General features: G+C 37.3%; 1 protein-coding gene across 2 annotated transcripts; it reads left to right on the top strand.

Annotated features, from left to right (window-relative positions):
• Positions 1-27,105, top strand: LOC109399310 (microprocessor complex subunit DGCR8). Of its 2 annotated transcripts, none has more exons than XM_029877080.2 (5): positions 1-82; positions 488-958; positions 1,134-1,438; positions 13,931-15,034; positions 26,646-27,105. In XM_029877080.2, the coding sequence occupies exons 2-5, from the start codon at positions 574-576 to the stop codon at positions 26,925-26,927; spliced, it is 2,076 nt and encodes a 691-aa protein (XP_029732940.2). In that variant the 5' UTR covers positions 1-82; positions 488-573; the 3' UTR covers positions 26,928-27,105. The 2 variants fall into 2 exon arrangements, with proteins under 2 accessions (XP_029732940.2, XP_062712178.1); XM_062856194.1 differs by having other exon boundaries at positions 24-116.

The raw sequence follows: 27,105 nt of genomic DNA, 5'->3' as shown, positions 1-27,105 counted from the left end.
CACTGTCAATGTCAACGTCACCCGTAAAGCTTGTGTGTTTGTTTTGTTCTTGTGCGCTGGTTTGGTTCAATCGTTTAAAATTGTGAGAATTTTGTGGGAAAACTTTAATTTTCAATGTAAAATAACATTAATTTTAATAAATTATTTTATCGAAAATCACGACTAGAAGCATCACAGCTTGTGCGATTTTGCTTTCGGTACAGTGGCAAAACACCAGGCTCTTGTTTCTTCGTGATAAGCAAACATCGGCTGATGCAGGCGGATTGACGCCCTCGTTGTCGAACAGTGGTGCTACTGGTGTGAAAAATCGATAAGATCTTCGTCGGGAACCGTACGGATTTCCTTTTGTGAAAAAGATTTTCTACCTCTTGCCGATGTGAACATACTCAATTTCTAGTTTTACTGTCCCCCGTTTAATTTCCGGGCAGTGGAAAAAGAGCTATGATTTGCTAAAATTGAGCATGATCTACATTGGTTGGTTTGGTAGAAAATTGCCAGCTTCAGTAGGGAACATTCCGGGAGAACCCTAAAGGCGTAGTGTTTTACGAGTGCGATTAGTGTTTTTGAGTGAAAATGGACAACGTAGTGCCCCCTCCCCCGGAATTCGATGATAGCTGGCCGTTGCCGCCGCCACTGCCTCCAGCGGCAGAACTTCCGGCACCTCCACCGACGCCATCCTTGGAACCCATAAGTGCTTCCCCATCTCCGACGTCCGGTGAGCACAGAAAACCCACCATGGATGGCTGTCCGTATGCAAAGAGGAGAAAGATGACGGCATTCTTCGAGGATGATGATTTGGACGAGGACGAGGACGAAGATGACCGTCAGACGGCGGAAATGGTTGACGAGAATTCAGCTCAAGGATTTACCGAACGGCGCGAGGAGCTGAATGACCAACTAAGGCAGTTTCAGGTGCTGGATGAGGTGCAGGGTGATAACTCTGAGGATGAGAATGAAGGTGAGTTCGCTATATTACACTACTTACGCGGTAATCCAAATTTGAAACGTACTTTTACAGTTGATTCTCTTAAAAAATCGTGAATAATATGCATTTTTGTACAAATATTTGCTTACTCTATACAACATTATTTAGATATAATTGTGGCAAGATTTGAATCTGTTTTCTTTTTTAGATGGACAGTTTGACGACGATGGAATGGATAACAGTTCGGAAGGCTCCGGAGTTGATATAGAAGAGCTGGATAATCTGTTGGAAGAGAATTTACCGGAGGGAATGAAATCCAGTGGTCCCAAAGCCAAAGCTTATGAGGAACGATTCAAAGAAGTGCTAGAAGAAAAAGGACGAAACCATTTTGAAGTTCTACCGGAGGGTTGGGTGCAAGCGACGCACGTAAGTGGGATGCCTTTGTTCCTGCACACCGCCAGTAGAGTATGTACTGCATCTAGACCGTACTTTTTGGGTCCCGGAAGCGTTAGGGTAAGTATAGACACTCATCATAAGCAGTTGAACCGAAATGATTTTGTGGTAACGTCCAAGATGCCTCAGAGTAGAAATCATCCAATAAAAGCCTCCACTCCTTCAGAAGTTCATTCTGGGGGCCCTTCTGTAGTTCTGGAAAACTTCTAGGAATTCTCCAGAAATTCCTTCTTCAAAAAAAAAAAAACCAAAAAAAATCTTGGGGGATTCCTTTTGAAATTTTGGAAATCTAACATAAGTTCTAAGAATTCTCCAGGAGTTCCTTATTTGATCCTTTAGGAGATCGTTTTGGGATTCCTGCAGTAGTTCCTTCTGGAGTTCTTTAGGATATCACGAAATTCCTTCCGTATTTCCTCAGGCCATTTTTCTTAGCATTCCATTTCGAATTCCTCCCGGAGATTCTTTCGAATTCATACCAGCATTTCTCCAAGATTGAAACAATTCTTTCCAGGAGCGGACCTGGTGTCATGGTTTAACACGTGACCATCAGGCCGAGGACCTGGGATCGAATCCAACTCCCAACAAACTTACAAAATGTGAGTTCTTCCTTCGGAAGGGAAGTAAAGCGTGTTCAAATAGTTCAAATAGTAATTCCTCCGGAAGATCTTCCACGACTTTCCTAGGAATTCTTTTAGGAGTTTTCCTTGAAACTTTCTCGGGAGGTAGCCATAAAGTCTTCCAGCAATATTACCAGGAATGCAGGCCAGAGTTTCCACAGAAATTTTTGTAAGAGATTCTCTAAGGACTGATTCAAGAATTCCTTCTTAAAACCCTTTATTATTCAAGGATTCCTCCAAGCAGTTATCTAGAAAGTCTTCCAAGGACATTTTCAAAATATTTCCTTCAGGACTTTTTCTTTAAATGTAAACGAATTGATCAAAATCAGTTTCCAAACGTTTAGCATGATTAAATCTCAAAAAGTTTTTGCAGAACTTTTCCCACGGAAACAACGTGTTTTCCCAAAGATTTCTTCAGTAGTCCAAGAGTTTCTCCAGTGGTTTATCCAAGGCCTCCTTCATAAATTTCTACAGGGATTTCTTCGGGTTTTTTCTTTCTAAATCTAATGTATCTGTAGAAATTCCTTTGCAGATTCATTCAGATTTTTTTTCCAAGCAATTCATTTTGAGGATTCATTCATTATTTTCCAGGAGTTCCTTGTCTGATCCTTCAGGAGTTCGTTTTGGGATTCCTGCAGTAGTTCCTTCTGGAGTTCCTTAGGATATCACGAAATTTCTTCCGTATTTCCTCAGGCCATTTTTCTTAGCATGCCATTTCGAATTCATACCAGCGTTTTTCCAAGATTGAAACAATTCTTTCCTGGAGCAGACCTGATGTGGTGGTTTAACACGTGACTATCAAGCCGAGCACCTGGGATTGAATCCAACTCCCAACAAAGGGAAGTGCAGCATGGGTCCCGAGCCTGAAAACCTCGTTAATAGAGATACAAAACTATTCTTTCCAGGACTCTTCTTTGTACACCTTTCAGGATTCCTGAGTTCAGACCTATTTGTCCTGGAGTTTTTCATGGGGATCCTACGTAATTTCCTTTCAGAATGCCTTCCATAGATTTTGAGAATATTGCTCCTGGAGTTCCTTCGTGGGATTCTTCTCGGAATTCCTCCTGCATTTTGTTCTAATGTCCACAGGAGTTTCTCTAAAGATATATCGCAAATGTTTTTGCTGGAGTTTCTCTCGGGATTCCTCTAGAAGATTTTCCGCATTTTCTTTCGGTGTTCTTGGAACTTCCTCAAAAGAATTGGTACAAGATCTTTAATCCAGGGATTTCTAATAGTGCTCCTCCAAGGATTTCTTAAGAAGTTTTTCATGAATTTTTTGCAACAGTTCCTCCTGAAGAGCGGCTTTTCGTCGTAGTTGATTCCCGGAATTCCTATCAGAAATTGACCCGAGATTCGGGATGCAATTATTTCTATAATAATTGTTACCGTAGTTCTTGCAGGGATTTTTCTTCTAAATGTCTCCTAGGATAGCAGGTGAAACCGTAGCGAGAAACTTCACAAAGACTTATTGGAGAAATCTCGAGAGGAACTTCGGAAGAAGTCCTCAGAAGAACAGGGACAACTCGATAAAAAGGTCTGGGTGTAATTCTGAGAGGAAATATTAATAAAATTACAGAAAAAAAAACTCTGAAAATCTGTAATATGAATCCCAGGAGGAACTACAGGCGAAATCCCGCGAAGAAATCCAAGAAAAACGTCGGAAAACTTTGGAAGAAATACCAGGAAGAACTTCTGGAAGTATATCTAAGAAACTTGTGGAGGAAATGTCTAGGGGAACTAAATACAATAGAGACCCCGTCAAAAGCTCTTGCTGAAATCCTAGGAGGTCTGGTAAAAAAATCAGGAAAAACTTCGGAAATCCCGAAAGAACACCGTAAAAGTCTCGGAAGGAGCTATTTAGGCAGCATCCATTCATCACGTAACGCAAAAATCTCCAGTTTTTGACTCCCATTCCCCCTCCGTAAAGCCTGGAACACATAGCGTCCGTTCCGTCGAGGTTTGCGTTTTTTGACAGTTTTCCCATGGGAAATGTGTCAAACTACTGTCACGCACACGCAAACGTATGCATTGTGTGGGGCACTTAACGCTCGTTTGTATGAAAACCAAAAAAAAATTGTAAGGATCGTAACACTTGTCTGTACTCCCCCTCCCCTTCGAGCTTTACGTAATTTGTGGACGGCGCCTTATGAGAGCACATGCGTAAAAAAACACTGGATGAAAACTTGAGAGCTTTATCGTAGCATGACCAATTCATGGAACATTTGTGTTGTTTTTATCAAGAGAAAACAATCTTCGTTCGTTTGCGGTTTTTAGATTTTCTTCAAGTTAATTTTGAAAATTGCGCATAAAACGACTGGATCTACTAGAGTATTTCATCTTATCATCAGTTTTAAGTCGTATTTGAAGTTATTTTCAACACATAATACCAAAATATTTTAATAGAAGTTTATGCTTCGTTTATTGAAGTGCATTTCATCTGAGTTATCCTTCTTTAAAAACTGCTTGAAACCTTCTATTCTTGAGCTAGAGCCACTACTCTGGAACAAGAACTAAGCGAAATCATAAAAAATGAACTATCTTATCAACCCAAACGATAAATTATGCAACAAATTGGTGGTTAAACTGCGTTCTCATGGAAATGTAAACATTTAATCTTTTTGCTCACTGATAATTTATCCATTTTGATGCCCAAAAGTAATCATATCGACGAATTGATTATTTTATAGCCAATCAAAAATGCGAGTAGCTTGCCGCTGTCGCCCTACCTTTAGCTAGTTACTCATACAGGCCACAGCTATACGAACCGAAAATGATATGGGTACTTACTCTGATTCTTCTTATGTTCATGCTAAATAAAGTAATTTTAGTAAGTTGCACTTCATTATTGCAAAAATACACGAAAATATCATCGAATTGGCACATCTTGACGCGAAATGTACAGAGACAATTTTCTAGCTCCAAAAACGTAAACAAACAACTGTCAAAAGCTGTTACTCTTGAATAAAGCGCACAAGTTTCATTTAAGACGAACAAATCTTCCTTAAGATCACTACTAGTAAAAACAATCTTCAATAAATGCTGTAGCTTTCATGCAAGCCAATTTAGTTCCATCATAGCTTTGAAGTGGGTTGGATTAAAGGTAATAACAATTGATGGCGGCTGCACGAGTTTTGTTCGCTTGGAACGGCAGCCATGTCTAGAAGGAATTGAAAAAGTGGCGTAGCACTTTGTTTTTATATGAAATTTTTGTCTTCCTATATTTATGAATGATGTTATTCTTGAGGCGCTATGTTATTTTCGTATGTTTTAGATGGCATATTAACGAAGTAGTGGGTATGCCACGGAAAATTTTGATTCCCTGTTATCAACGATCTCTCAGGCAATTTAAATGCTTTAGCCATTTCAATTTGATGGAAATTAATTCGCAGTTCAATTAACATTTCATCCATGAAACAAAACTTGTTCGCATCTGCATAATGCTTAGGTAAAAGATTTCATTTATTGTGCACTACTAGCACTTTTGGGAAAGACAGCCAAAAGATCAACATGCCTCAAGCTATTCTTGTTAAAGTTTTATGAAGAACTTATAATCAATCATCAGTGCAAGTACATAAATACAACTAGTTTCAAAGCAGTCTTCAAAAGCAGCCTTGGAGATCTCCTGAAGAGTGGGCCAGATTCGTCTTATAGATATTTTATGCCTATTTTATCTCGGATTTGCAGAACAAAGAGCTTTATTGCTGAGTTTTATTATTCTATCTTAGAAATTACTTCAGGATTGTCACAAAAGTATAATTGTTACTTGGGTATCCATCTAGAAAATATGCTACAACGTTTTTTCGAGAAATTTTCTATCTGGAAGTTCTTTGGAAATACCTCTTGAAATTCCTCCCAGAGTTTTTACAAGATTCCTTCCGTATTTTTTCAATCCATTTGTCTTGGTATTCCTTCCGGGGATTCTTCCGGATTCCTAACAGCTTTTTTCTGGGATTCTTCCTTGAGAATCTTCAAATCTTCATACAGAATTTCTCTAGAGGATTTCCCAGTGTTGCTCCCAGAGTCTCCGTGGATTTCTACCAGGATTCAGGCCGAGATCTTTACATGAGCTTCTCTCAGGATATATCACAGATGTTGTGAAATTTATGTTAGAGTTTCTCTCGGGATTCCTGTTGAAAGAGTTATTCTTGGGATTTCTACAAAAGCTCCTTCAAGGGTTTAAGGAGTTTTTCACTATTTTTTTGCAGGAATTCCTTCCGGTATTTTTTCCAAAGTTTCTCACGTGGATTCTTAAAAAAAATTCCGATAGCTTTCTTCTAGAGTTTCCCCTTGGATTTCTACATAAGTTTTAGCTGATATATTTCCCAAAAGTTCTCGCGGGATTTCTTTGGCGATTTCTCTCGGAGTTTTTCCCGGGACTTCTCTCAGAAGATTCTTTCCGGTATTGATCCTGCAAAGTTTCTCAGAGTTCTTTATCTGATGTTATCTTTATATCAGAGTTAATTATCTAATTTCTAATCTAATTCTAAATTCTTACAGATTTTTTGGGATTATTCACAGAGCTTTTCCCGGAATCTCTACCAGAAACTATACAGAGACTGTGGAAGCTCCTTTTGAGATTTTAATTTAAATTTAAAATCTGACTATACATGTCAATGGTTGCTACTCCGTTATTGATCTGAGCTGGTACCAATTGCACTGAGATCCAAATGAATAAGGGCTGGGACACTCCACTTATTCTCAAAGTGCAATTCTAGCAGCTCATATATTTTGGATCAATACCGGCGCCGGCCACGTCCTTATAGTCAGTTGGGAAGGGAAAGGAATGTTAGAGTGTGCTGGTTGTTGCTACTAAAGACCGAGATCACCTCTGCATCCCCACATCCAGCACGGACTGGGGTATTTGTTAGTCGGAAAGGATGGGAGATCTGGGAGTCACCGTTGGCTCGGTGATGCGATCCATGGATAGGGGTTATTTTTATAGTGTATAGATTGTGTGGTGAATGAGGTGAATAAGGTCAAGCGGCACAGCACGCTTGATTGCATAACTTGTACGCGTTATATACACTGTGCTGTGAGTGGAAATTGGAAGGGAGGGAAACGACTTTTTTCCAATTCGTTTCTGGTTCTAGCGATGGCTATGAACATATGAATATACATGAGTTGTATATGTAGAGAAGAGAGAGAGAGTGAGAGGAAGTGGATAGAAAGATACAAAGTAGGATGAAAAGGGACGGGCCAGGGATTGAACCCATGACCTTCTGCATACGAATCAGAAGCGGTAGCCACTAGACCACCAAGCCCGGCGTGTGGAAGCTCCTTTTGAGATTTCTTAAAAAATTGCTCTCAGAGTTCTTGCAGGATTTCTTGAGGTTTTTTTTCGGAATGTCTTACAAGATTTCTTGTAAGAAATTTCCGGAGAATCTCGGAAAAAAGTTCTGAGACTAATCCCTGGACGAAATATTTAGGAAATTTAAGGAGGAACTCCGAAAACCTTCAAAAGGAATTCCGGGAGAAACTACGTACGAAATACATGAGAAATATCTGAAAACTGTCTCTGAGAACTTCTGCAAACATGTCGAAAGAAACTGTTAGAGACAGTGACAGAAACAGTGTTGCTCCCAGAGTCTCCGTGGATTTCTACCAGGATTCAGGCCGAGATCTTTACATGAGCTTCTCTCAGGATATATCACAGATGTTGTGAAATTTATGTTAGAGTTTCTCTCGGGATTCCTGTTGAAAGAGTTATTCTTGGGATTTCTACAAAAGCTCCTTCAAGGGTTTAAGGAGTTTTTCACTATTTTTTTGCAGGAATTCCTTCCGGTATTTTTTCCAAAGTTTCTCACGTGGATTCTTAAAAAAAATTCCGATAGCTTTCTTCTAGAGTTTCCCCTTGGATTTCTACATAAGTTTTAGCTGATATATTTCCCAAAAGTTCTCGCGGGATTTCTTTGGCGATTTCTCTCGGAGTTTTTCCCGGGACTTCTCTCAGAAGATTCTTTCCGGTATTGATCCTGCAAAGTTTCTCAGAGTTCTTTATCTGATGTTATCTTTATATCAGAGTTAATTATCTAATTTCTAATCTAATTCTAAATTCTTACAGATTTTTTGGGATTATTCACAGAGCTTTTCCCGGAATCTCTACCAGAAACTATACAGAGACTGTGGAAGCTCCTTTTGAGATTTTAATTTAAATTTAAAATCTGACTATACATGTCAATGGTTGCTACTCCGTTATTGATCTGAGCTGGTACCAATTGCACTGAGATCCAAATGAATAAGGGCTGGGACACTCCACTTATTCTCAAAGTGCAATTCTAGCAGCTCATATATTTTGGATCAATACCGGCGCCGGCCACGTCCTTATAGTCAGTTGGGAAGGGAAAGGAATGTTAGAGTGTGCTGGTTGTTGCTACTAAAGACCGAGATCACCTCTGCATCCCCACATCCAGCACGGACTGGGGTATTTGTTAGTCGGAAAGGATGGGAGATCTGGGAGTCACCGTTGGCTCGGTGATGCGATCCATGGATAGGGGTTATTTTTATAGTGTATAGATTGTGTGGTGAATGAGGTGAATAAGGTCAAGCGGCACAGCACGCTTGGTTGCATAACTTGTACGCGTTATATACACTGTGCTGTGAGTGGAAATTGGAAGGGAGGGAAACGACTTTTTTCCAATTCGTTTCTGGTTCTAGCGATGGCTATGAACATATGAATATACATGAGTTGTATATGTAGAGAAGAGAGAGAGAGTGAGAGGAAGTGGATAGAAAGATACAAAGTAGGATGAAAAGGGACGGGCCAGGGATTGAACCCATGACCTTCTGCATACGAATCAGAAGTGGTAGCCACTAGACCACCAAGCCCGGCGTGTGGAAGCTCCTTTTGAGATTTCTTAAAAAATTGCTCTCAGAGTTCTTGCAGGATTTCTTGAGGTTTTTTTTCGGAATGTCTTACAAGATTTCTTGTAAGAAATTTCCGGAGAATCTCGGAAAAAAGTTCTGAGACTAATCCCTGGACGAAATATTTAGGAAATTTAAGGAGGAACTCCGAAAACCTTCAAAAGGAATTCCGGGAGAAACTACGTACGAAATACATGAGAAATATCTGAAAACTGTCTCTGAGAACTTCTGCAAACATGTCGAAAGAAACTGTTAGAAAACTATTCCGAACACACTAAGAAAAATTTCTGGAAGAACTTTGGAAAAAAATTAGAAAGATCTACGGGAGCAACCAGCGAGGAATTCTGGAAGAAAGTCCGGGGTACATACTCTAACAGACACTCAGTGAAAAATCTTGAAAAGCCTGAAATCGGGAAAAATCTCGGAAGGTGCTATTTACGTAAAAACCTCTAGATATACTATGGAAAACTGGAGAAAACCAAAAAAGAAAAACCGTAGATAATTTCAAGGAAAAATTGCGAGACACATTAAGGTTGAAGGATTTGTCATTGACATAATCGTCATCATTGAAAATTTCAAAGCAGTTTTCTCGTTCAAAACAGAAATTTCCGCAGTGAAAATGTATTCACTGTATTGCAAGTAGAGAATGGAGTACAGTGAATACATTTTCACTGCGAAAATTAGAGTTTTGAACGAGAAAACTGCTTTCGTATTTTCAATGATGACGATTATGTCAATGACGAATCCTTCAACCTTAAATGAATTTAAAGATGGAATTCTGGAAAGATTTAAAAGAAGAATCATATGGGTAGAATTTAGAAATCTCTACATAACTATCCCACCAGCACAGAGTATAAACATCGAAGTTTATATTCAAAACAGTGTATGAAATATAGTCTGTGGAAATACTGCTTGTCCTCCTGAATGTTTTGAAACTGTTGAAAGAAATCGCTCATCTTTCAAATAATCCAACAGAACTTTGGGGAAAATTTTGAAATATTCCTTCACCGATTTTTGTATTATATTCAAAAAAGTTTTGTTTAACGGTTCAGAATTCAGCGATTTCTCTCTAAAATAAAAACTCTCATTTTTGAGTAGCGCCCATGCCGCATAGGGACTGTGTTGGAAACACACATTTTTTTAAATTGCTCGTACGCTCACATTTTTGCAAAATATCAATATTTTTCGGTATTTGAAGGTGGTTTATAAACCCAGTGAGGTTGCCATGTCGAAATTATTGCAAAATACATGCTCATGTGAGCGTACGAGCAATTTTAAAAAAAATGTGTGTTTCCAACACAGTCATGTGCGGCATGGATGTTTACTAAAAATGTGCAGGCCGAACACATTTTTGAGCGTTGCCGTTTTTGCGTGTTGGTAGAATCTCTTGGATAATAAATCATGCGCATTTTTCTTTGAAAATTTTAGTTGAAGTTTTGAGGACATTTCTGTATAGTTTTTCAAAAGAAGAAATTGAAATAGAAATTTAATGAAATTTCGGCATATTCTTGTATTTTTGACATATAAAATTTCCCCCTGCAAAAAACCTGGAAAACTCAGGGAATTTTATTTTGTCTTATGAGTAGACACTCTGTGTGTAAGGTGTTTACTGCCTATGATCGCATAATTGTCCCATATGAATAGGAAACCCAGCAAAGATGGGACTGATATGTGATCATGGACAGTTTAACGGTCATATAGTCTGTGTAATTACTTATAGAATGTTTCTGTTATGATAATTTTAGAGTGTTTGAATGTCGTTTCTTAAAAATAAAATCGTTGCAAATGTCAAAGTTCTTGCCATTGATCCAAAAGAGATCTGATAAAAATCTATAAATGTTCCTTAACCGAATTATTTTCGAAAGAGTACAAAAGTTCTTGGAAGAATTCAGCATCATTTTTATAAAATTAAGATTAATTTTTGAATTAGGAACTTCCGAAATTCTTCTTTGGAAAACTCAGGGAATTTTATTTTGACTAATGAGTAGACACTGCTTATGAAAATTAATCGTGCTTGTTATGACCAGTCGTGTAAGATAGACTTAAAAGAGCAAAAAAAATCTTAAAACGAATCAGACTGAACGCCGGGATCACTGAGCTCGATTTTAATCCACACGGCTACCGACACTTGAGAACACAATATTGCTAAAAGCCAAGGTCTGATTGTGAATTGTTTGAAGTTTGAAGTTGGGCATTATAAAAATCTTAAGTTTATTAGGCTGAGTGCTTCTAGAAATTTCTCCAGAAATTCTTAATGGTGTTCCTCCGGCAGTTCAAATAGTAATTCCTTGGAATTCTTTCAGGAGTTCTCCTCGAAACTATCTCAGGGAGATATTGTTGGAAGATTTTCTCGATTAGCGAAGGAATTCTAAATTTCCTTAGAATTTTTTGGAAATATTTTTAAAGCAATTCTCAAAAAGTTATTTAAAGAACATCTGCATAAATTCTTGAAAGAATTCTTGTAAGGATCATTTGAAGAATTCTAAAGAAAACCTTGAATTAACTTTCTGACCATTTCGCGGTGGCTACCAACGTTCTTGGAACTTCCTCAAAAGAATTGGTACAAGATCTTTAATCCAGGAATTTCTAATAGTGCTCCTCCAAGGATTTCTTAAGAAATTTTTCACCATGTGAACAGCAAGCGAATATTGCATGAAAAAAATACTACGAATAATGCCGGTGAAATCTTAAGATGCGTTATTCAAAGAGTTTTGGGAAGCATTTCTGAGGGATTCTTCAGAATAATTCCTGTAGAAATTCGTGGAAGCATTTCCGAAAAAAAAAAAATCCAAATAATCCATGCAGAACTCGTGGAATAAATTTTGAAAGAATATCGTATAATTCTCGGTAAAAAATATCTTGGAGGATTTTTACCACTGCACCCATTGAAGGAATTCTTATTGGCGTAGCTAGTTTTTTTCTTTTTTCTTACTCACTCTCTCAAACAAACACAAGAAAAAGCGGGATGCAAGAGGGGGCCTGTGCATCTTCTTTCATCCTTCTCTATCTCGTGCTTGTTTAGGAGAGTGAGTGAGAAAAAAGAAAAAGCTAGCTACGTCAATAGGACACGTTCGGTGTAGTACTAGAATTGTAGTAATGAGCTGAATTTTTGTATGGTGAGAAGCCGAATTCTCTGTTTCTGCAAGGAAATGGTACAAAAAGCGTGGGTATCATGATTCCCTGTCTAATTAGATGCTGTTTGAGCAAAGTTTTGGAAAACTGTGTTGTTGGTTTCTTCATTTCTTATCTCTTCAACATCATAGTTTTCAAAAATTTTGCTCAAATAGCATCAAATTAGACAAGGAATCATGATACTCACGCTTTTTGTACAATTTCCTTACATGAACGGAGAATTCGTCTTCTCACCATACAAAAAATCAGCTCATCTGTACAAATCTAGTACGTCACCGATCGTGCCCTATTGGAATTCCTGAAGGTTTAGCACAATGTGATTTAGTAAAGGTGTGGAGGAAGTCCCCGTACGATTGTGTTAGTGAGCCTCAAAATGTAAACACAATTTAAGGGGAGGGTGGTGACGTCATACGGTTTCATCAACAGATAGTCACCAATATGATTTTCAACGGAAGTTTTCTTTTCGCAACTAGTTTTATCGTTTTTTTTTCGATCAATTCAAATTGTAATTAAACATAAAAAAGTACTAATATAAAGAGAGCAAATTCAGCCCAGTTTAAGAACGGATATCTTCGTCGTTCTTACATAAAGAAAGCAAGGGACATGCCATTCAGAGCACTGCCGATTCGCTGAAACTTTTCGGCATCCTCTTCGAACCACTATCATTGGTAGTCAACCATTTCCAGTATTCCGAACTATTCATTATTCGGAGGTCCGGCTCTCAATTTTGCATCCTAAAAAATAAAACCTATTAAAACTAATTAAATAAAACCAAGAATAAAACATCATAAACTACCTGGAGCTGGAACATCGTCATCCACTGCAGAGAAAAATGTCCTTGTTTATTAGGTTTGGATAACAATTCCCTGGTTACCCATAGAAACTGTGGCGGAGTTTGCAATGCACAGCACGCTAAAACCAGTTATCGGAAAAGTTTGTTCTTGCGTTCCAAAATGACTTTCCAAATTTAAAATCAAAATAAGTTTCTTTAATCCGGAACGACTTAAATTTCTTTCTTAAAATAATTTGTACTTAAATATTTATTGATGGGAAGGAATGAAGGGGAGTTCATGACAGAATTTCGATATAACATTCATATGGTTTAGATTTGTGCACTTTGTGCTGCTCATGCATCAGTTTTGTTGTAAAATGGTTAGCGTGTATGAAAGTTTAATAACAACTTGTATGACGTCAGGTGTTGTCAATCTAGAAGGGGAAATTAGGGGTTGCTATGTTACAATAAATACTATGCACTAATACATTCAAAGTCTTGTGTAGTACATAAAACGATCTCTTCACCTTACTTTTACCACATTGGGTTTAGCATTCTCAACAAAAATTCCCTCAGAATTTCCTTTTTAAAGTTCCTGGTGATGTTTTTGGGATAATTTCCAGACGACTCATTGAAATAATACCTGGAGAAGAAATCCTGAAGAAGTTCTTGGAAGAATTTCTGTGGAAGGTATAGAAGTAATTTCTGGATAGACGTGGAACGGATCTGGATCTCGCAAAATGTGTGAGTTATTCCTTCGGAAGTGAAGTAAAGCGTGGGTTCCAAGATTAACTAGCCTTAGGCTATAAATCTCGTTAATACACATAAAAAAATTGCCGAAATTATTGATGCCCTAGAAAAAATCATTGAATAACGCTTGTCCTCATCGTGAAACAATTTTGGACGTGCTTCGTAGAGGAAACTATGATAGATTTTTTAGGATCTTCTAGCTTTGGTTCTTACGCAATCTTTTAGAGAAACTTTTATTGGAATGTTTGATTTATTCCTTGAAACATCTTTGTCTCTTGTGGTCTTTTATTATTGATATATTTCGTGGAATTTTCAGCTACGCCAATACTCATATTCACAAAATGTACCTATTTCGAATCAGCTGCTCTACATTCTATGTAATAAATCAATTTATATAACTTTTTTAATTTTTCGTTCCAGAAACATGAAATTCCTTTGAGTGCCATACCATGCTTAAATTACAGAAAAGCGCTAGAAAAAGAAGACGAGCTTCGCAAAGAAATTGAAGCGAATGCAGCCGCAGCCGAAGAGGCTCAGAATAATGCGCAATCCAACGACAAAGAGAGTCAAGACTCTGCTGAAAAGCAAATGCATAATCCTATGCTGAGTAAAATGATTGCCAGCACGACAACGTTGGCCGAAGCACAAGCCAACGCCAAAATGCTTCCGCTGAAAGTGACTGCCCGAATCGAGACTGTGAATGAAAACCTGAAGGCTCAATCCTTAAGGGCCGATGTGTTCCAAGAGTACTGTAAAAAGCTGTTCAAATTCAAAACGATTCGAGTGATGCGATTCAAATCGTGGGCTGCCCGCCGGAAGCTCACCAAGCACCGCAAACACATGAAGAATTTACAAAGGCCAACGCTGCCGGATGGAACCAAGTTGATCACGTTCCCGGTGCTTCATACGGAAGCCGAAAAAGGTACCACTCATGTCCGACCCAAGAAAGAATGGATCATGAACCCGAACGGTAAAAGTTACGTCTGTATTCTCCATGAATACGTCCAGCACGCCCTCCGGAAGCAGCCGAGCTACGAATTCAAGGAGCTTGAAAACGCGGCCACTCCCTACTCGGCCACGGTTTCCATCAACGAGCTCAAGTACGGAACCGGATACGGAACGAGCAAAAAACAAGCCAAAAGTGAAGCAGCCCGGGAGACGCTTGAAATCTTAATTCCGGACATGAAGGACAAGATCACCAGCAAGGACAACAAAAAAGACCAAAATGGAGCGGCAGAACAGCAACCGGAAGCCCGGAACCTGTCCGTCTTCGACGAGATCAAAATCGAAGACCCAAGGGTGGCGGAATTCTGTGCCAAGACGACGGAACCCTCGCCACATACCATTTTGCAGACGTGTCTGCAGAGGAACTTTGGCCTCGGAGACGTGCAGATTCAGTACGACGTGAAGGCAGGCAAACATAGGAAGAACGAGTTCACAATGACGGTGGGGAAGCACACGGCAACGGTTGTGTGCAAGAACAAGCGCGACGGAAAGCAAAGGGCATCGCAGGCGATTTTGCAGGTGAGTGATTTGAAATGCTACGTAACAGCTGTCAGATTTAGAGTAGCATTTCAATTGCTAATTTAGGGTAGTTAACTAAATTTAGCAATCAAACTGCTATGATATGACAGTAAGCAGTAGGGTTTCCAATCCCGGGATGGATTTCCCGGGAAATGGAATTTCCCGGGATTCCCAAATCCCGGGAACCAAATATTTGTTTCCCGGGTTTCCCGAATTTCCCGGGATTTTTTTCAGTTGTCTTTTTTTGTCAAGTGTTAAATGAAATGACCCATTTCAAATTGCGAGTCAATGATTAATTATTCCAGCTTCTTGATCTTGATTTACGTTCATCAAATCTCACTTGATGTTATTTATGTTGCTGTTATTACATAATTCGAGCTTAACGGAAAGCTTACGCAGATAACATCCCCTTAATAATATGAAAGCATTGAAACTGGTTCAAACCGACAACGGTTCTTCTTTTTAATAATGCTTTAAAAGCAACGCTTCCCAGCCATGGCTTTTGCAACCCCTCAGTCTGTTGTCAACCCGCTTTTCATAGAATGATCTCAGCGTGCCTGCAAGCAGTTGGGGGTTGCGAAACGAAGGTTTGAAAACCGTGCTTTAAAGTATGGAGTGCATCCTATTGTGCCAACTAATCCACCAACGCTTGCATTTAAGACACAATACAGTCAGAGGCGTATGGGGTCATCCATAAACCACGTGGTCTTCGGGGAATGGTGATGGGGGGCCCGGGGCTTAGGGCAAAGACCACGGTATGGTGCAACAACGTTATACAGGGCTTACTAATTATAGGATTAAATAATAGCACGTATGGAGCTATTATTGGGCTTCAATGGGGTTTTACCCTTGTAGCTTTTTACTTCCGAATCCATCGCCGAAGTTTTTTTTCGTATTTTCTTTGGCAGTTCTCGTAAGTTATACCTAGTTATTTTTTGTATCGTGTATTACGTACTCTTTACTTGTGTTATTGTTTAACAAAACACGTTCATGTATTTCATATCAAAATTTCAATATTTAATGCTGGTTGAAGTCGCTTTTAAAATGCATTGACGGTAAAATATGAACCTTATTATCGTGAAATTTGCTGAATTGTGTGTATTCTTCCTGATTAACGATTTTCTTTAAAATAAATACATTATTCACCTAAAAATAAAATTTGCTTATTTCCCGGGATCCCGGGAAATGGTAATATTTTTTCCCGTTTCCCGGGAAGTGAATCCCGGGAAAATTGGAAGCCCTACTGCAGATGGAGTATGGCTGATCATGTGCATCAGACATGCTCGATAAACACGGAGGAACCGTTTGGGCTTAGCAGAGTCTATTCCCAAGCAATAGTTCAAATTCGGTTGGATTTGAGAAGGTTTTAATGATCGTTGCAAATCCTAATAAAGGTATTATAGGATTTGTGACAGGTTTTGGAACCTTTTACAGCCAGCTGACTTCAAAAAATTGTTTCCCACGTTTCTCGGTTGATTTTGATTAGTAATTTATTATTGTCATAGTCCACGGTGTGTTTATAGAGCAACTTTAAAACAAAAAAATAAGTAAGTCTGAATTTTTTCCCAGTGATACTTTGGACCATTCCCTTCAATTTGCTGGGTCGGTGGAAAACATCCATCGGGGGGTCTAGAACAAAACTTTTTTTAAAGGTTTTTCATGCAAAAACTGTTAAAAGCGCATATTGTAAATTATTGCATCTCCTAAAAATAGTCACAACTTTTTTGTCTTTGAAGATAGAACCATAACATTTTCAGGCGTTTCGAGGTAGTATGCGTAGATGACTGTGTGAAAATTTCATTAAAATATGTTGAATGGTTTTCAAATAATAGCAAAACTATCAAATGCATTCCAAAATACTAAGCTTAGTAGCAAAAGTTCAACAAAATATCTATATTTTTTATATAATAATACATGAAAAATATTTAATTCTAAGCACCTTGAGTCATTATGATGGCGGTACTGTTGAAAACTTGTTTTTCAAATGATGAACAGATACATAGTCAAATACATGAAAGGTAAACACACACACTGCCATTATGTACCTAGCTTTTCAAGTATTAATTATTTATTTCAAGAACGTGGTTTTGCGTATACTTGTTCACGAGTACAAGTATGCCTCTATTAAGAATCCTATAATAAACACAAATATCATGACTGCTGAGCATGTCGGCTTTCCCTAAAAAATATTTGAATGTTATTTGGTAAGAAAGCACTCGAGGATTGGGAAACATCTCTGTTTCGAGGAAAAAGTACAGAAACTAAATTATTTTGGAATTAATGTTTACAAGCTCAAAATTAAATAGTATTGCACCTTAGTCAAAGAAAAAAAAAACAAGTTAACTCTGCTAAAGACCTCATAATAACCTTGAAGTTGTGGGTATGAGTCTATATTAAACCATTGTCTTGAAGGACACAATAACGAGAACCGAAACAGAATTCAGTTGGGCAATATTCGATCATGGGCAACTTTACGGTACTAAACATAGTTTCCGGATTATTCCACGATATTTGACATAGCTATTGGACCTAAACTTAAGTTTGTCTTTGAATTTAATAGCAATATGTTGCATATTTATTAACAAATAACTGATAATAAGTACTGAATGAATAGTTGCAAGAACGGAGTACTTATTGAAAATGTTTCTACATTAAGCATGAAAATTAGGCTGTTCAGCATAAAGCCTAGGAAAAACAATTTGATAACAATGGTTTAAATAGTCTTATCGATTTGCATATGATGTCTCAAAAAATATGTTCTGTGTTGAAACCTCCAAGCATGAGGAAAAGTGATTGATCATTGTTAGGGTGTCGTTTACTAGTAGAATATTTTCAACATAAATCTATATCTTTCGAAAAAATAACAAACAGTTTTTTTTGTAATCTAAATTATTGCGCCACGCTCCCCTAAAGCCTTTCGCTTGCAATTTGATACTTAGATAAGACCTTAATCATTTAAAAAAAAGTGGAAAAAATGAACATGTATACGCAAATTCACGTTCTTGAAATAAATAATTAATACTTTAGTGAAAAGCTATATAATGACAGTGTGTGTGTTTTCCTTTCATGTATTTGACTAAGTATCTGTTCATCATTTGAAAAACAAGTTTCCACAGTACCGCCATCATAATAACTTAAGGTGCTTAGAATTAAATATTTTTCATGTATCATTATATAAAAAAAATATAGATATTTTGTTGGAATTTTGCTACTAAACTTAGTATTTTAGAATGCATTTGATAGTTTTGCTATTATTTGAAAACCATTCAACATATTTTAATGAAATTTTCACACAGTCATCTACGCATACTACTTCGAAACGCCTGAAAATTTTATGGTTCTATCTTCAAAGACAAAAAAGTTGTGACTATTTGTAGGAGATGCAATAATTTACAATATGCGCTTTTAACCGTTTTTGCATGAAAAACCTTCAAAAAAAATTTGTTCTAGACCCCCCGATGGATGTTTTCCACTGACCCAGAAAATTGAAGGGAATGGCCCAAAGTATCACTGGGCAAAACTTCAAACTTACTTATTTTTTTATTATAAAGTTGTTCTACACAACACACCGTGAGTCGCTTTTTCGAATTTTGACTATGTTGGTCATATTTTCTTCAAATAAAGCAATTAAAATCAACCGACGAATTAATGGTGGGAAGGAAATTTGCAGCACTTAATTGTGCTGATAGATTCGAAGCTAACGTGCGAACACTTAAACGCATTCTTGACGTCAATGCGTTTGACGTGACATCTTGGACAAAAACTGACTGCTTTTTATCAACTGAACAACGTTACTTGTGTATGACTAGGTTAGGTTGACATTTGCTAGGCTACGCTTGAGAAAATGACATGGCTTATCTAAGTAGGACCGATAGTACAATTTGGAATATTTTCCATAGTTTTTGTAGGGGGATTAAAACATAATTGTTGACAAGCAATCTTTATTGTTTTTAAATTTGATTGAAATCAGCTGATCAGCTTGGTGTATTTTTGTTTATCTCTTATGGTATTTTGACACCAACAGACAGTACGACTGCAGCGATCGACACGATCGGTCGTGTTCGTGGTGTACTCACCAGAAAGTAAACTCCATTGGAGTATAAACGAAAACTCGTTGGCAAATAGCACCAGAATCAAGAAGAAGAAGAAGACACCAACAGAAACATATCAGGAGTTCAGTTACATATTTCTGTGGGTCTTGGACCGATGACAATTCAAGGACACAAGAGATGATGAACACAGAGAAGTAGAAAACGATTAGCGAAATCAAGAAAACAATTTGACACAGGACCGACTATATTTTAACATACGGTACGGGGTTCGAATGATTCGATAATAAAAAACAAACATACGACAACTGACTTAAAAAGCAGAAAAACGTATTGAACCATACCACAAAATTAAACAAGACAAATATAAACCATGTGACCATAACACTACATAGGCAAATCCTGACTGACTGACCAATTGAAAACTTTCCAATCTTCTAACGTAACTTTCTGAGTCAATTTGCAACAGTGTCTTAATGGATATCATTTTCCGCGTACGTCTGGCAAACTGCTTCTGAAAGATTACGCACCATTTCCTATCTTCAGGTCTAGTGTAGAGGTTTCAACTCTATTCAGAGTGCAGCTAGAAACCTAGCAAAAAAAAAAAAGAATTTCTGGAGAATGAATGATATCCTGGAGGAACATATAGAGGAATCCCAGGAGAAATGCCTATAGAAATTCCTGGAGGTACTCCTGAAAGAATGCCTGGAGGTATTCCTCGAAGAATTTCTGAAGAAATCCCACGAAGATTCCAAAGAAGAATTTCTGATGGAATGCCTGGAGGAACCCCTGGAGAAATTCCTGTAGACATGCCTGTAGGAATTCCTGGAGGAATCTCTAGAGAAAATCCTTGACAAATCTCTAGAGGAATTCTTGGAGGAATCCCTGCATAAATTGTCAGAGGAAGCCCTAGAGAAATCCATGGAGGATTTCCTTGAAGAATCGCTGGTACATCTTCAGAAGGAAACCAAGAAGCAATTCCTGAAGAAATTCCAGGAGAAGTTTCTGAAAAAGGAAGTACTGAAGAAATCACTTAATTTTTTTTTGTAGAGTGACCAGGTGGAGCTGCATGACAGCTGATAAAGGGTGATACGGTCAAAATTTGGTCGCACAATTTTTTTCATAACTTTACAGTGCGTACACCAAAACAGCTGATTTTTGTACCAGTAATGCTACATTATATGTAGCTTATACCATAAAATTTTCATCAAAATCGATTAAGTATTGGTTGATATATAGATAAAACCATCGACCTACCTTTTTAAAATTTTGTACAAAGGCGCTCCATAGTAAATTTTCGGAAATTAAAGGTCAGTAAAGCACAATTTTGATTATAGAACTACCAATACTGCTCCGATTTTTATCAAAATTTTACAGTATAGTACTATTATGAAAATATGTTCTTGGTAAAATTTTGAGCCATTTTGTATGAATACTTTCAAAGTTGTAGCAGTTTGAATATGAAAAAAACTGACCGAGTGCCACTTAAGCAAATATAACTTTGTAACGCCTGGATCAAATTGAATGAAATTTTTACACAACATTTTGATATGCATACTTCACATAAAGAAAAATTTTCATTGAAATCGGTTTAGTATCTCTGGCTCTATAAATAAAACAGTAAAAATGTGAGAATCCTTTTTGCACAAAATTTTAAAATTGCAGATCTCAGGGTTCAGAAATATCTCCGCAAATACTAGACCGATTTTGATGAAAATTTTATGGTACACGCTATATATAATGTACCATTACTGATCCAAAAATCAGCTGTTTTGGTGTACGGAATCTGAAGTTATGAAAAAAATTGTGTGACCAAATTTTGACTAGACTTGAAAAAATTTGACAAAATTCGACCACCTATACAAATATAACTTTGTAACGGCTGGATCAAATTGAATGAAATTTTTACACAACATTTTGATATGTACACTTTACATACAGAAAAATTTTCATTGAAATTGGTTCAGTATTTCTGGCTCTATAAATAAAAGAGTAAAAATGTGTTCTTATTTTTTAATCCACATTGTACAAAATTTTCAAATTGCAGTTTTCAGGATTCACAATATCTCCGCAAATGCTGAACCGATTTTGATGAAAATTTTATGGTATAAGCTACACATAATGTACCATTACTGGTCCAAAAATCAGCTGTTTTGGTGCACGCTGTCTCAAGTTATGAAACAAATTGTATGACCAAATTTTGACCGTATCACCCTTTAGCAAAGCCTGGACCCTTTCCCAACTTTCCCTCTACTAGTACCAATACTCACGATGGACTAGACGATGTCGTCAACTTGAGCAAAGTGTGTAGTAATTAGTATTGGGTCGTAGTAGTTTTTTTTTTAAATTACTGTGTTTTAACTATTCCCATCGCACTAGTGTTTTGACCGAATGGAAGCTCCAAAGATGATATGATAATTGAACAATATTTCAATAATCGAAAATATCTGAGATCACTGGACAACATTCAGAGAAAAAAAAAAGCTGTACATGTTAACGCCTTCAAGGTACTATTCCTGAGAAATATTACAAAGAAGAGCAAAAAATTTGTCATAGCTAATGTTTACAGGTTTGATATTTTTGAAAATTATTCGGAGACAGCTGCCAGAGCTAGCGTTTTTAGCCGATATGGGCAACTAGTTTTTTGACAGCATCTCTAAACAATAAATCAAATAATAACCTAAGTTTTTTACAATACATTCTGAAAATTATTTCAAGCTGATTACCAATAGTGTCAATAACCGATGTTGGTCATTGACAGCACCAGCATCATCCCCAAATAACTCTCATATTAGTGTTAGGTAACACTTTTTGAGCTTCCATTCGATGTTGTAATGAAATCAGTCAAACCCTATACGTCGAAATATAGTCTATAATGTGTCAAATTGTGTTCTTAATTTCGTCTAGTCGTCTTCTGCATATCTGTGATTATCTAAGTTCGAAGTATTATTACATCCACCGTAACCCTTTAGATTGTCAACCGTCCTAAGTCCTAAAGAAACATGTAACAAAATTCCTGATTTTTTGGTCAGTGTTATAATACCGTCTAGAATATAAAACAAAAAAGTTCAATCAGCTGATTTTTGTGTCAAAAATTAAAATGATTAAGATTATTTGTCAACTTCTATATATTCATCCCTACAAAACCTATAAAAAGAAGAAATACAAATATAAACTCATTTCTAAAATCAGCAGTTTTGACTGATTAGGGTCCAGAATTTTCTAAAGGTAATAAATTTAATTGTTAACGTTACCTAATCTGTAAGGCTGTAAGTCAACTTATCCTAGCGTCCCCTGTCCTGTGTACTTTCGAATTCAAGTGATGAATGATGAGTGTAACGCAGAGACCTGCCCTACCCACTCTTGCGTTCAACAATTATTGTTAAATTTGAGAAAATTTAAAGAATGCAAAGATTAGGTCTATGCAAGCTGAATTATAACTTGTGATAAATGCACTACGGATACTCCTTTGGTTCCCATTAGCACTTACGGCCGATTCCTTCACTTGCGATCAACTCGTAAACCAGATATATCTAGCTCAAAGTCCAAGCAGTGGAGAATAAACTGGCGCTAAAATGCTAGTGGGTTAAGCCCTCCCATCGCGTCAAGATTGAATATCCAGGGGGAGGGCTGAAGAAATCACTTAAATTCGTGATGAAATCCTGAAGGAATCTTTCAATTAGTAGGATCTGGGACCATTTGGGCAGGAAGGAGCACCTATTTTGGGCACTTGCTGCTATAACTCAGTCAATTTCAAACCGAATCACTTGAATTTTTGCACATGGCTAGATACTGTGCGTATCTGATCGCGTCTCAAAAATCAAGTCAATCGGTTCAAAATTGACTGAGGTATACTGCCCCCACTCGCATAACAGTCCCATCTTTGCTGGGTTTCCTATGCATATGGGACTGTTATGCGAGTGGGGGCAGTATAGCAGCAAGTGCCCAAAATAGGTGCTCCTGCCCAAATGGTCCCAGGCCCTATGTAGAGGAACTTTCGGAGAATTCCCTCTAGCAGCTCATGTAGGAATCCCTGGAGGAGTTCATGGAGAAACCCCAGGAGGAATCTCAGAATCAATTCCTAGAGAAGTTTCTGAAAAAATCACAGAAGGAATTCCCTGGAGGAATTTCTGAATAAATCTTATGAAATCATATGAGGAATCCTTGAAGCAATCCCATGAGGAATTCCTTAGGGAATCTCAGGAGAGCTTTCTTATCGAATTCCTGGAAGATTTTCTGTAGGAATCTCTGAATAAAAAAAAATAAAAAATCCATGTCTGCAGTAATTTCTGGACGAATTATAGAAGGGATACCTAGGTACTTGGATGGATTCCTAAAGGTTTTTACTTTTAAAGCAATTCCTGTTTTAATTTTTGAATAATCTCTTGTAAAATTTTCTGAAAGACATTCCTGCAGAAATATTTTGAACAATTCCAGATGAAATTATTGAAGCAATCTCTAGCGGAATCTTAGAAGGAATATATGATCAAATCCCTGAAAAAATTCCTGAAGGAATACCTGCAGAAATACCTTAACTCTAGTAAGATATTGCAATGTCAGGTGAAGAATTAATAACTGTGGAAGTGCTCAAAAACCCTGGCCAAGTTCGCAGGGGTTGACGGTATTAAAGTGAAGGAGTTTCATTTTGATTATTGTAATGTAGTGTTCTTTAGTGAAACATATCACCTTTTTAACACTTTAATGCGCCTCCAACGGTTCATCACGAACCGGCTGCTGCAGATGGAGTATGCCTGATCATATGCATCAGTCATGCTCGATAAACACGGAGGAACCGCCAGGGCTCATTAGAGTCTATTCCCAAGCAATAGTTCCAAGTCGGTTGGATTTGAGAAGCTTTTGATGATCGTTACAAATCCTAATAAAAGCATTATAGGATTTGTGACAGGTTTTGGAACCTTTTACAGCCAGCTGACTGCAGAATGTTGTTTGGGCTCTATTTCCCACGTTTCTCGATTGATTTTGATTAGAAATTTATTGATGTCATAGACGCTGTTTCGAATTTTTACAATGTTAGTTGGTCATATTTTCTTTAAATAAAGCAATTAAAATCGACCGAAGAATTAATAGTGGGAAGGAAATTTGCAGCACTTAATTGTGCTGATAGATTCGAAGCTAACGTGCGAACACTTAAACACATTGTTGACGTCAATGCGTTCGACGTGACATTTTGGACAAAACTGACTGCTTTTATTAAGGTGACTCCCCGTATCACTCCTATTTTAGCACTTCTTTTTCGATTCTTATTTCTAACAATCATCGAGCGCAACAGTAGTGGTGTTGCCTTTTTACATTTGTTCTATAAACAAACAAACAAAAACAGCACCTCTTTGTCACGCTTTCACCAATGTAAACATTTCAAGATTATTAATAATTTAAAAGCAATTCAAGCAGTAGACTACTCTGTTTTGCTAAATAACAATGAAACATGTCTCAATATTACGAAAAACACCGAATTTTATGTGTAATAAGCTAAAAATGATCGAATACTCTTAGGGTCTGTTCCAATTGGAGAATTAAAATTAATTTTCACTTAAACTTGACAGTTCGATAATTATTTCCATAGGAGAACTGTCAAGTTTAAGTGTCGAACTGTCAAATTTAAGTAAAAATCAATTTTAATTCGCTAATTGAAACAGACCCTTAGTATGCTCTTCCGTTGTTGATGTTTGCAAGCAACAGCAGTGTTGGCAGACAGTGCGGAGGAGATTTCACAAATAAAAATTATTTGCTTTTATTACTATCATATGTGATTCAAAGTACAACAATAATCATTCGAAGAATAGTTTTCGATTTTACGACGCATAATCGATAAATTTGAGTTGACATTTTCAATGATTTTGATTGATTTTATTGATGAATTGGGTTTTTAAATTAAGAAAAATGTATCGATTTTTTGATTTTATACGAAAGAGCACCTTTTTATGAGCCACTATGATTTTTTTCAGATTTTTAGAACTTTATTTTGATACCTAAAATCAATTTCAAAGAGATTTTTTGAAATCACCTTTTGACAGCTGGGTAACTGTTTGACAGCTCCACCCAGTACAAAATGCGACGAGGGGTGATTCGACAAATCGCTCACCATACAAACTTCAAATTGATTTTTAAATAAATTCCCGGGCACCAAAATTCATGAAAATTTGGATTTCGGCTCAGTTTCGCATGCAGATTCAGAATATGGAATTATCTCAACACCGCTAAAGAAGCCAATTGGCCCGCAAGATCGACATCACTGCGTTCAATGATCGATGATTGTGCGCCGGACGGCACCGTCGCGTCGCGCTGCTGGCGTCGTCGTTGTACTGTGGTGGGTGGTAAACATTGCCATCGAACTCTTAGTCCGGTTGAGACAAATTTGAATAATTTTCAAGTTTGAGTGAAAATATTTCTTTGTGGTATAGATAGTTCGAAAGAGAATTTTAATTGGAATAGTGTGTTCTATATTTCTTTTCAAAATATCTTGCGTGAAGTGGAGAATTTTAGAGTAAAGGTAAGCGTCGATTTTCTTACGTAAATGTATTAGTGCAATACTGTGTAAAGTTGAATTTGGATGATGATTCCGAAGAAGCCATTTTGTGATGACACAAGAAAAGGCCTTAACTGAACAACGTTCCTTGTGTATGACTAGGTTGACATTTCTGGGCCACGCTTGAAAAAATGACATGGTTTATCTAGGTAGGACCGATAGGACAATTGAATGAATTTGAATATTTTTCATAGTATTTGAAGGGGGATGAATACATAATAGTTGACAAACAATCTTAATTATTTTAAAATTTTATTGCAATCAACTGACCAACTAGGCGTATTTTTGTTTATCTCTTAGATAGTATTATGACACCAACAGAAATATATCAGAAGTTCAGTTACATGTTTCTATGGGTTTTGGACCGATGACAATTTAAGGACACAAGAGATGAACACAGAGAAGTAGAAAACGATTAGCGTAGTCAAGAAAACAATTTGACACAGGATCGACTATATTTTAACATACGGAGTTCAACTGATTCGATGAAAATAGAAACAAACCTACGACTTAACGAGCAGAAAACATATTGAACCATACCACAAAATCAAACAAGAAGACAAATACAAACCGTGTAACCATAACACAACATAGGCAAATCCTGACTGACTGACCAATTGAAAACTTTCCAATCTTCTAACGTAACTTTCTGAGTCAATTTGCAACAGTGTCTTAGTGAATATCATTTTCCGCGTACGGCTGGTAAACTGCTTCTGAAAGATTACGTACTCTTTCCTATCTTCGGGTCTAGTGTAGAGGTTTCAACTCTATTCAGAGTGCAGCTAGAAACCCAGCAAAAAAAAATAACTGTGGAAGTGCTCAAAAACACTTAGTTGAAATGAGCAGTCCAAGCTCCAGTGAAAACGTAGAGCCACAAAAAGAAGAAGAAGGTAAAAGTGAAGAAGATGACTATAATGAAGTTTATGTGACATAATCCTCATTATTTTTATGTGTTCATAAAAAATACTAAATTATTTCACATTTGACAACATTTCCCATTACTTCATCATTTCAGATCCTCCACCCGCACATCAAAACGTGGGGCTCGTTGCTGCGACTGTACGGTAACCACTCCATAAAATCCTACAAGGAAAAGAAACAGGAAGAGCAGGAAATTACCGTTCTCCAAAGTATGGCGGCCATCAACCAACCGAACTATGCCATTCTGCACAAACTGAAGCTGGAAATGTCCAAACTGGAGGAACGGCAGAAAAACGTTCGCGTCATTGGAACGTTCGTTCCGGATGTGGACCTACCGTTGGCTTCCGGGTCGAATTTGAAGAATGTGGATTTGTAGGATGGGAGCGAAGAAAATTTAGAAAGTATTTTCCGTACGTCAGATTTTTCGTTCATTATGATTTTCGAAAGTTTACAGTTTTTGACTGACATTAGGATGGTATGTAAAAAGTGTTGAACTTATCACGGTTGTTCTTTCAGTCTAGATCGCATGGAAATAAATTGTCGTATTATGCAAA

Source organism: Aedes albopictus, chromosome 3, assembly GCF_035046485.1.
Source record: "Aedes albopictus strain Foshan chromosome 3, AalbF5, whole genome shotgun sequence".
Classification (NCBI taxonomy): domain Eukaryota; kingdom Metazoa; phylum Arthropoda; class Insecta; order Diptera; family Culicidae; genus Aedes; species Aedes albopictus.
Note: the sequence above shows the minus strand (reverse complement) of the source record. Positions and strands in the feature narration are given on the sequence as shown.

What these genes read in the sequence shown, in the direction of transcription:
- LOC109399310 (XM_029877080.2), top strand. Translation starts at nt 574, where the DNA reads ATGGACAACGTAGTGCCCCCTCCCCCGGAATTCGATGATAGCTGGCCG. An exon ending in CTCTGAGGATGAGAATGAAG is followed by an intron (nt 959 to 1,133) that starts GTGAGTTCGCTA and finishes TTTCTTTTTTAG; the next exon opens with ATGGACAGTTTGACGACGAT. An exon ending in TGGGTCCCGGAAGCGTTAGG is followed by an intron (nt 1,439 to 13,930) that starts GTAAGTATAGAC and finishes TTTTCGTTCCAG; the next exon opens with AAACATGAAATTCCTTTGAG.